General features: G+C 41.9%; 1 protein-coding gene across 3 annotated transcripts in view; it reads left to right on the top strand.

The window, feature by feature from the left end:
- Positions 1 to 3,525: 3,525 nt before the first annotated feature.
- SHC3 (SHC adaptor protein 3) overlaps positions 3,526 to 11,695 on the top strand; it is a 50,063-nt gene continuing 41,893 nt past the window's right edge. The window contains exons 1-2 of one of the 3 annotated variants that reach the window (XM_081930600.1): positions 3,526 to 3,657; positions 4,847 to 5,695. In XM_081930600.1, coding sequence (XP_081786726.1) covers positions 5,174 to 5,695 — 522 coding nt within the window. In that variant the 5' untranslated portion in view covers positions 3,526 to 3,657; positions 4,847 to 5,173. Of the gene's footprint in view, positions 3,658 to 3,703; positions 5,696 to 11,695 lie in introns of those variants that run through there. The other 2 variants (XM_081930601.1, XM_081930599.1) reach the window with 2 other exon arrangements.

The following is an 11,695-nucleotide window of genomic DNA, read 5'->3' as shown; positions in this document are numbered from 1 at the left end:
TATTAAGTTAATGGTTAATGGGCAAAATTGAGACCAGAACTTTATTGGTTACAGAATGTGAGCGGTATTAGCTTAGGCACTGGAAGTTGAACAGACTGTATCTTACTCCTGCAGGGAGTCCTATAACGGTAAACCACCAATAGGGGGAGCCCCACTGATACACATTGACTCAAGTTCCCCCATGGTTCCTGATATAATAATAATTTATCATTTATACCCCACCCATCTGGCTGGGTTTCCCCAGCCACTCTGGGCGGCTTCCAACAGAATATTAAAATACAATAGTTTATTAAACATTAAAAGCTTCCCTAAACAGGGCTGCCTTCAGATGTCTTCTAAAAGTCTGGTAGTTGTTTTTCTCTTTGACATCTGGTGGGAGGGCGTTCCACAGGGTGGGTGCCGCTACCGAGAAGGCCCTGTGCCTGGTTTCCTGTAACTTGTCTTCTTGCAGTGAGGGAACCGCCAGAAGGCCCTCAGCACTGGACCTCAGTGTCTGGGCAGAACGATGGGGGTGGAGACGCTCCTTTAGGTATACTGGATTGAGGTATACTGGCATGGCCCCAGCCCCTCCATGGGCTTCAGACAAGATCCACACCCCCGGATCCCTTTAAAGGAATACCCTTCAACATGGAGGGGCAGGTGATGGCCACACCTCCCCCCCCAAACAGAGTCATACCAATGCCTAACCGCCAAACCTTACAAAGTTGCGACGATTGCTACATGGTAGGCGAAAACCAAATGGCCAGTGTCAATTTGCTAGATGGAAAAATTCCAACCAGACCCTCCACCTTGTGGCTCCAACATGATTTGAGGAGGCAGGAAAAGAAACTCTATGCACACATTGCTTCCAGATCACAAGGCTACATTAATTTTTTAATTTTTCTGTTTTACAATTTAGAGTATTCATTTCAACAGCCTTAAAATATCAGCAACTTCCTTCTTCTCTTTCCATGGTTCATTTTGCATATTTTCTATAAACTAAACCATTCAGTATTCCATTATTACATCCATCAAAACTTATTTACACTGTTGAATTTATCTTAATGCTGCCAGGTGTTTCAAGTGTACACAATTCCCCCCCCCCCATATATTCAATAAACATTTCCCAATCTTCTTTAAACGTACGTTCTTCGTGTTCTCTTATTCTATAAGTTAGGTCTGCAAGCTGCGCATATTCCATCAGTTTAAGTTGCTATTCTTCTTTAGTCACTCATTTTCCATTTTGGGGATAACAAAACATAGGCCGCCGTAGTGGCATACATAAATACTGTAACCTTTTTTGACACCTGGGAATTTCCATCTGAATTATCCCCAAGGAAAAGGACTGGTGTTGTTTTTTTTAAGTGCTTTTAAACACCCCCCCCAATTCATTATAAATTATTTCCCAATACACTTTTACCTTTTTACAGGTCCACTAGATATGAAAGAACGTACCCTCCATCTCATCGCATCTCCAGCACTTATCTGATTCAGCCTTATACATCTTAGCAACTCTACTCAGAGTTAAATACCATCTGTAAATCATTTTCAAGTACAGTGGTACCTCAGGTTAAGAACTTAATTCGTTCTGGAGGTCTGTTCTTAACCTGAAACTGTTCTTAACCTGAAGTACCACTTTAGGTAATGGGGCCTTCCGCTGCTGCTGCGCCGCCGCCATGCGATTTCTTTTCTCATCCTGAAGCAAAGTTCTTAACCTGAGGTACTATTTCTGGGTTAGCAGAGTCTGTAACCTGAAGCGTATGTAACCTGAGGTACCACTGTAGATCTCCTTCAAGGAATAACATGCTGTAAACTTCAGATCGCTCTTCCACATTCTCCATAAATGTCTCTAATCCCACTTCAGAATAATAGAATTGTACAGCTGGAAAGGGACCATGAGGGTAACTTAGTCCAATGTCCTGCAGTGCAGAAATCTTTTGCCCAACGTGGGACTCAAACCTATGGCGCTGATATTAAGAGTCTCATGCTCTACCGAGTGAGCTATCCCAGACTTTAAAGCCATCTAAACTCCAGTGGTACCTCGGGCTACAGATGCTTCAGGTTACGTGTTTTCAGGTTATGGACACGCTGAAACCCGGAAGTACCGGAACGGGTTACTTCCGGGTTTCAGCCCTCGCGCATGTGCAGAAGCACTGAATCGCACAGAAACGCCAAATTGTGTCACATGTGTGCTCAGACGCAGCACTGCGGGTTGTGAATGCTGCGGGTTGTGAATGTGCCTCCCACATGGATCACATTTGCAAGCCTAGGTTCCACTGTAAGGTAAAGGGACCCCTGACCATTAGGTCCAGTCGTGGCCGACTCTGGGGTTGTGGCGCTCATCTCGCTTTATTGGCCGAGGGAGCCGGCGTACAGCTTCTGGGTCATGTGGCCAGCATGACTAAGCCGCTTCTGGCGAACCAGAGCAGTGCACGGAAACGGCGTTTACCTTCCCGCCAGAGTGGTACCTATTTATCTACATGCACTTTGACATCCTTTCGAACTGCTAGGTTGGCAGGAGCAGGGACCGAGCAACGGAAGCTCACCCCGTCTCTCGGATTCGAACCGCCAACCTTCTGATCAGCAAGTCCTAGGCTCTGTGGTTTAACCCACAGCGCCACCCGCGTCCCAGGTTCCCCTGTACTTGCCTTCCACTGTACTTGCCTTCAAAACATTGAATGCCATAAATTAACAATGAACCATGTAGAATATTTCCATTTATCTGCCTCAACTCTTGGACCAGTCATTTTGACTGAATGACCCAGGTTATAATATTATGAGAGAGGGAGAATAACTTCTCTCTATCCATTATCTCAACACCAAGCATCCTTTTATTAACCTCACTTTTGTCCTTAACCACCTTTTGTCCCTAAACCGAAAAGTACCAAACATTCTAGCTTCTCTTTACAAGGGAGCTGGCCCATGACCGAATTTTGCCCAGTGTACCTGGCGATGTGAATTCGTAGGCATCTAAGTATGTATGATCACGTTCCTATCCTCAGGATGCCTAAACCAACTGAATGACTATTTAAGGGGTGAAACACATCACCACCCAAACAGTTCAAATACACATTGTAAAAAATAAAACAAAATAAAAATCGCTTGAAATACCTTCTGTAAACAAGTGTGTATTTTTGATTTGAAGGTCATGTTTATATCTTTTGAAGTTGGTGCATATGTATATATAAATTCTACCTGTGTGTGAAATGGAAGATTCCACTATTTAGAGAGTCTTTGTTGAATGAGTCATCCAGACTGTTTCTTATTGGCTGAGATACTTAGCATCCAAGGGATTGCCTGGCAGAGGCTGCAAGGCCGGGCTTCATTCACAGAAATGCTGCTATGCTAGCCAGCTCTTTCATTCAGATATACAGAGAATTCCATTCACATTTTCCAGGTTTTTTTTTTTTTTAAATCTACTTCCAATGAAGGGAATCATTTCTGAATGACAGAGATTCCGGCTTGTTGCTGAACACAAGACCAGAAATGATCTATACGATGTATATTTGCTGTTGCTAGGGTAGCAGGAGGAAGCTGGGGCGGAGTGGGGGGGTCGATTGAATGCAGTTTGGATGTTGTAGCAGGTTTGCAGTGTGCTGAAAAGCTACTCTGCAGATCACTAGAAACCTGCTTTTACAATGAATAGGACATTTTCATTCATCGCTACTGGGATCAGAGGTGATGCCTTCATTTCTGTGTCATGAATTCTTCTCATAAAATATGTGCAGTGAAGCATGCTACTGCGTTGATGCATTTTCCGTACTTAAGCCTTTAGTACGAAAAAGGAGTGTGGGCTACCCTCTGGGAAATTTGTTGACTTGCATGTTGCAGTTTTATTTATTTGCTTTTCAAAAAGTTGCGGTGCCATTCTGAATCTGTTTCCTTGCAGCATAAGTAGCTGAAATCCATACACTGCTTAAACAAACCTCAGTCCTTCAGTGTACGGTTAATATTGGGTTGTCAGACTAATGTTAAATTTTGCATGCCTGCAACAAATCAGGGGATTTGGTGTGCGAGTTGAGCATCTTTTCAAGTAAGTGTGTTTTATGACTGCATTGGAGCATTTCCTTTTGTATTCATGTTCATTTTTGAAAGCGAGGCATCAGCTCATTGCCTTAAGTACTCTTGAATAATCCTCTCGTATTTCTTAGCTTTCAAGATTTAAATTTAGTATCGAGAGGTAAAGTTAAGATCTCCTTTGCATTAAATTGTGAGAGAAAAAGCAACCTTGTTTCAGAAGCCTCTTGCCACTGCCACACTCACCCTCCACCCCCACACACACACGGGTGGGTGCATTTTTTGCCCAGCCAAAAGTTTTCAGTGTAATGCTGCATTAAAAACCCTCCCGAAGATCATTTTTCCTCTTGGAAATGAAAAAAGCAAAAGGATAATGGCATCATAGTTTTTAAAGAAAAACTGTAATGTGGCAATTATGGTAAAGAGCAGCACAGTTTTAATGCTTACCTGAAAGGAAAAGGCTAGATTATTTACCATATAAATTTCTCAACCCACACAGAATTTGAAATCCTCCTGTGTATTATGGAAGCCTTTCCAGGTATTTGTATGCTGGTGGGTTTGCCTGAACGTCGTTCATGAAATTGTTACTTTATTCCTGCCTAACTAAGGCACGCTGTATAAAGTCATCAGAACAGGACAGAAGGGGGGGAAATTAAAATGAAAAAGTAGTTCGGGTGGTGGTGGGGAGGTTAACGCAGTTATACTTGGAACTATTGCAGGCACTCACCTCTGGTTGCAGAAATGGGGTAGGAAGGAAAGATGGGGGAGAATCTGTTTAAGAGAGGAAAAGGAAATTTGAGAATTGATTGGTGGTAGTGTGCTGTAAGTGGGTGGATTTTTCCCCCTACAGGAAGTGATTTGCAGCGTTCACTGAGCCTTTTGTTGAAAAGGGTCCTTCTCATTTGTGTGAGTCATGCTTCTGCTGTGAGAGACTTGGCAGCTCTGAGCAGGACTGGGATCGTTCTCTTGCACAGAAAACTATCGCTGCACCCAGCTTGACCATGGAACCTTAAGCAAAAATCCCTTGGAAAAAAATCTTAGCAACTTAAAAAAAATTATTATCTTGCCCCATTGCCAAATGTTCACTAGCCATCGCTGATATTCTGGATCACTTGCTATGTTAGCACAGGAGTTCCCTGGTTTGTCAGAACATATGCAAGGTTCGTGATAGAAGGGAATGCTTCAACGAACCAAATATAACCGCTTCAGGAATGATTCGGTGACATCGGTTGACGATCTTATCCATAACTTGTCCATGAACAGCAAGGTCTCATCAATTGGTCCAACGTCAACACCGTCGCCGTACCTGGTCTCTCCTGAGGTTCTCCAGAAGGACCAAGATGGACCCACCGCCATTTGCACTCTCATGCACAAAGTGTCCCACCTGAAACTCTCCCATTCAGGCAGCCTTTCAGGCATCAAGAACCTCTCATCTGCAGTGAAGGAGCTTGCTGCCTCCAAGTTGCAGGGGAGCTCGGCAGCAGAGGCTTCAGACAACACATGTAACCTTGCCTCTGCCACTCCGTCTTCTCAGCAGGACAAGAGCAAGATGAACACAGGGAAAAAAACATGGTCAGAGGAAATGAACCTGGGAGGCGAAGACTGGAATCAAGGGAGCAACGTTGCCAGCAAAGTCTCCCAAGGGTGGCTGCATTCGAACGAGAAGATCCTGGGACCTGGAGTGACGTACATTGTGAAGGTGGGTCTGTTTTATTTTCCATTCTATTGTTTTAATCAATTGGAGGGTGGTGGTGGTGGGGAATCTTTTTCTTATTTCAGCAGCCAGGTAGGCAGGCTGGAAGGTTTTCTCTTGGCACATTTCATTTCTGGAAGCACCGCAAAGATTGTTAAAAGCAGAAGGACGTTGTCAGAAACCCACGTTAATTTGTTTTAATTAAGGAAGCGTGCATGCTGACTCGTTGGCAGTTAACATGATTTAAAACAGTGGGAAAGGAATATTTCTAAAGCAAAAGTCTTCGGTTTTCCTCTCCCCCAGAATAGGGCAAATTTATTGTGCATAATGATTTCTCATATGTCGGGTTTAATAGAAGAAGCAAGAGTTTATGCATATTGAACCTGTGCTTATGCTTTGCCGTATTTCAAGCATGGAATATCTTCAGTGTGTGTGTGTGTCTGTTTCATTTGCAAGTGTATGTGTGTGGTTTGGGGTTTTTGGTGGAGAAAAAGCCACAGCTTGCAGTATTTGTCATATTTTGCAAACCTGAATATTCTTTTTCCAATTGGTGCAGATAAAATGCAGTCTTGTTTTACATAACAGCCTTTCAGCCACTTTTAACAGTATTTCTTTTCAGCACGCTGATAGTTTAGGTGCAGAGCAAAAATCCCAGGGTATTTCTAGGCCAATATGGCTGAGACATATTTCAGTGTTCTTAAAAGTGTACTCTAACCAGGTAGAATGTAAGGCATTATGGTGAGACTGATGGCTTACTTTGTAGCAACTAGAGATTTCAATGTGTGCTCTGTTACCTGGTTGAAAAGTCACTCTGTCAAACAATAAATTATTTGCTGTGTAACTGTACTGATTTTCAGCAACATTAATTTGTTGTATCCTAAAGGACTAAGCAAAAATTTTATAGATATGGAGAGAGAGAGAGACAGACAGAGAGAGAGAGAGAGAGAGAGAGAGAGAGAGACATTCATGATAGCTCTGTTGATTTCAAAGGGGAAAGCGACAGTATTCCAAGTAGTGCTATAATGTGCAAACCTTTAACCTTAGTCCCACTGGTTGTAATTTTGTATTAAATATCTTGTTAAATATCTGTCTTGACTGCGTGCTTTTGGCGGACATGAGAGGTGTGGGGATTGTTTGACGATGGTAATTACAACAAGTGGGTTCATTAAGAAGCATCTCCAAAAAGGGCGATGTTCCCCTCTTCCATATTAAAATGACCACAGCACATGAGGTAAAATAAGATCTTCATCGCTACCTTTCAGAACATACTGTGTGCTATTTGACAATGAGGGCGGCATGTAATTTGACACTGTACCTCAGACTAGCTGTTCTCTGTCATATCTCATAAGTATTTTGTTGCCCACAAAATCCACCTGATTCCAGAGACTTGTGCAATATTGTGCTTTATGGTTGGCAAGATACTATTGCTAGTGGTAGTAGCCAGTGCGGTAGTAGTCATTTTCTAGAAAAAGAGGTGCCAGAGCTCACCATGAACTTCTTCCTTCTTAGAATGGCAATGGCATTCACCTAAGAGGTGCCAGAACTGAGCTCCTGTGAGCTTTGGCTGAGAAAACAAACCCTGGTAATAGTACCTTTGAGAGGATGGTTCTCCCCCAGCTGTGGTTAGTGTCGGTTCTAAGCATGCATAGCTTATAGCACTTATAGCACCTCAAAAAGGGTGATGAGGACCAGGCCACTGTCGATAGACAGACGATGTGAACACAAGGGCTTAGGGATTATTATAGGATCACTTGAGAACTAAGAAGAAAGCAAGAAATATAAATACATCACAACACCGATTCCAGTGATATATAAACTGTTAAATGTAAGTCATGTCATGATGACAGATATATAAAAAAATACCAGCTAATAGGCATGACGCCATGGATGGACAAAATCTTTGTATTGCTCATTTTGATCATAAAGCACCTAACGAAAGCCGTTCTTCTTAGGTTATACCTTCTCTTAATTATATCTGACTCTTCATCTATAAGTGCAGCATTCACTCGCATGAGAATACAAGTTCTTACCTTAAAAACATTTTTGTATTTTAGAGATTACGTCCAATCAAATTTTCAAAACCGGCACATAGGCAGGGTACACTGAAAGGGCAGTTCATTATTAACTATCAACACAGCTATAATTGTACAGGTACATAAAAACTACAAGTACTTTTGGTGGCTCCTTTCAGAAAGATATGAATTTTGCCAAATAGATGGCAAACTCTTATCAACAATAGAAATGGTGAGAATTCAACTCGAGGTTCCGTCCTAATCAACTACGCTTTCATAATTCCTCGCCCGTCTCGTCCGCCATGCTTTATTTATAGACATAATCATAGTAGATTAAAAATGTGGTCATTCTCTAAAAGTTTTTAGTCGCTTTGGTCATATTCCCCTGGCTTTTAAAACATTTTGACAGATAGTTATACTGTTTAGTATTTGATTTTGGATGGTGATGTATGAGAGCTTTATGTTCCTTGTAAAACAATTTAAAGTGGAAAGCTTAAAAATACAAATGTCATTCCCCCATTTTCAGGGATAGATGTATTCATACCAGTGTGGTAACAAGGTAACAATAATATGTTGTTGGCTGAAACAGCATTGTTTCTTTGGCATTAACTGTTAGGAGTCATAGATAGCTTGACTTCAGTTGGTCTGCGAAGTAAATTCCACCAATGAAATAGAAAATTGATAGAAATTCTAAGAAATGGTGATTACAGGAGTCTTGGCATTGTTGCTGAATATTGTGTGTATGGTTCTTTGGGGGGTGGAGACTGGAGGCTGGGGTTTAAAGGGTGGCAAATGGGAGGAAATAGGCCTTGGACAATCTCAGTAGTTCACATTTATGTTCTGTGAAAGAATGTTATTTGGTAAAGGGAAAATGTGATGTGCAGATGTTCCAGGTATAGAACAAATAAAAAGGGGAAGCTGAACCTTGTAACCCTTCTAGTTCTCCTTCAAGCCTTTGATTCCGTGAAATGATAAGAGCTTTTACACCGTTGGCTTTCTAATTTCTTGGGAAAAATCTTCCTTCGTTTCCAATATCTACTGATTCATTTCCAGTGTCTGCTAACAGTATCAAAGTCAGCGCTAACAATACAGAGCAAAATGGACCATTTTTTGATAAATGTGTAGTTCGACACACTAGTTCCCGACAATTCAGTGGTAAGAGGAACCAAAGCAATTCAAGAATTTTCTGAGCAGACCTTCAAAATTCACCGTGCAATGCAAGAGGCTAGTTCATATGGTGTATATCGGGTCCTCCCTTGAAGAAGATACGTATTGCAGTGAGACCTGGAAACCGACACCCTGCATTGTGGGTGGGTGCATTTGGACAGCCACAACACCTGATTGGTAGGTCCCTTGTTGCTGGGTGCAATCTGGCCAATGGGACGCAGTCCAAATGGATCGAAGGACCTATTTATACCCATGCACGTGACCTGGAGCTTCCTCTTTCGGCATGTTCATTTGGACCACCTGCCCACCTCTCCCAATTTTTAGGGCTTTGCGCTTGACCTTGCTATGCCGTTGTGTGTCATCTGTCATTGGGACAGGGGCATGGCAGGAATTTCCCCCACTTGGCTGATGGATGTTGCCATTTGGGTTTTGCCTGCCGTGTAGCAAATCCTCACAACTTGTAAGGTTGCGGATAGGTTCTGGTGCAGGTGATAGGGATGGGAGAACGCTCTCGCCATCCCTATGTGAAGGGTATTCCATTAAAGGAATCCAGAGACTCGATGGTTTGGTCAACCACTGTGAGGGGGTTGTGCCCGTGCCTGAGTCCAGGGGGGCATTTGGGTGGCAGAGATAGCCTGTTCCTGGCTTTCCGCTTATCCAGATGTTCACCCTTGACTGACCTATGCTGGAACCCTGGGTCAGCACTACCTGCAAGGCAGGGAGCTAGTCGAACCAGAGCCTATGCAACCAGTCACTTTCTGTAATCAATAAAGTTGTGGCCTAAATTCTGCCAAAAACCAAAACCAAAATTTGAGTCAAGTGTGAATTTATTTAGGGGGGATGTTTCTGGGTCTGCACAGACAAACGGGGAAAATGGAACAAGAGAAATCCACTTGTGGAATCAACCTTTTAGGCACCTAGTCAATGAAAATGAAAATGCTCATTTGAACATACACCCACATCCCGGTGCTCGTGCAGACCAGATTATACAAGTTGGATGTGCTTTATAATGAAAATGGGGGTTTGCTACCAGTTGTTATGTGTGAGGTTCCCTGTGACTGGACCTGAGCTGCAGTTAAGACTTTTCTAATCACACATATTGTATGAGACAAATCTTTCTTTTAAATGAAAAATGGATAAAAATTAGCTTGGCATCTTATCTATCTATGTGTGTGTGTGTGTATGTGTGTGTGTGTGCTCGCATGCGTGCACACACACACACACACACACACACACAATGCTTTTTTCTGTGGGGTACGCAGGGGTACACATACCCCTAAACATTTTGTAAATCTGTGTACTTTTGTCCATTTACTGTATTTATTTTCCCCAATTTGAACTATAAAAGGGTGATTTTCTTGAGTCAAAATGAGAGTACCCCTAAACATTTTTTTTAGAAAAAAGCACTGTGTGTGTGTGTGTGTGTATAACTTCCTGCTTTAGCTCTTTCTTTTAGTGTAAATGATTAGAGATATTTTAAAACAAGTTACCTGCAGATCACTACACAGTTAAGTGAAATCTTGCTGATTTCAGTGGTCCTGGTGTGTCTTCTTAGATGTTTGTGTTTTAATTAAAGAAAAGTGGGATAAAAAAAAGCCCTACATCAATCAGTCAACAGACAAAATAAATAATCGCATAACTACATAGGCTTGCAGCCTGAAGCTGGAATTTATAATTATTAAGAACCAAGGTTTTAAAAAGCCTGACACATTGTTGAGACATTATTCCACTTCTGATGCACGGTATCATGTTGAAGGCAAATTCAAAGGAGAGAGATGCATATTAGCATATATTATGAACCATACTGGAGAAGATGTAGAAAAATTACAATACCTGGTTTGCAATGATAATTGTTAGAAATTAGCATCCGGGCTGAGTTTGAACTGAAGCAGAGTATCTCTCATTACCACTATCTCTGATTATGACACATATTTTTTTTAAAGTGGCATGAATATGTTAATCGGATGCTAAACATGTATGTTAACCCTACTGAGCATCACTAGAAATGTTCTCTGTGGGTAATGTTACGCACATTAGCAATGACAGAACCGTTGCACAAAACAGAGGCCAAATAATTATCCATTTAAATGGACACATTTTAGGTTGCAAGCAAAACAGCATTTAGGAGAAATTCACACTAAAATGCTGATGAATTTTCATGAAGACTTTTTTTTTTAAAAAAAAAGAAATCACAAACTGTTATGGAAATGTGAAGATCTGAAGTTAAGATTGGAAAAATGAGAAACTGAGAAGAACCAAACGTAACAGATTTTCCTATCACTACCAGTGACTATTTATAAATTTTCTTTGACTTGCATCTTCTCACAGTCGGTTGGGGAAGATAGTCTTGGCTCACCATAAAAGTTGTTGGACATGAACATGGACTTAATCCTCTGTATTGTGAGATGTAGATATTGTTGAACCACCCATGGTCACTGTGCTACTAAATTCACTATAGATGTAAGTGGACAATTTCTAAGGAATTTGCGTTTGACTTCAAAAGTGGCAGCTTCCTCACAATGAAGGGATTGGTAAAATGGAAGCTGAAAAGAATGGCCAGAGGGCCACATAAAGTCTTCTTCTTCTTTGGCGATCACTTGTGGCCAAGTTAGATTGTCTTCCATGAACATGGTCTTAACAGTAAGTCCATAAGTGACTGTGGAGGTCAATTCTGGATCCACATGTCCTTCCACAGTGGGGACGTTGGTTTCCAGGAGGGAGTTGGTCATGGTGAGGGTTTGCCAAGCGTGCCTTCCTCTTAGCACATTTCTTGTCCTGAGTTTAAAGTCCATGACACCTTTGGTAAAGGCTGTTCTCCAACAGGAGC

The sequence above is a fragment of the Podarcis melisellensis genome (assembly GCF_964234715.1).
Source record: "Podarcis melisellensis genome assembly, chromosome: 11".
Classification (NCBI taxonomy): Eukaryota; Metazoa; Chordata; class Lepidosauria; order Squamata; family Lacertidae; genus Podarcis; species Podarcis melisellensis.
Note: the sequence above shows the minus strand (reverse complement) of the source record. Positions and strands in the feature narration are given on the sequence as shown.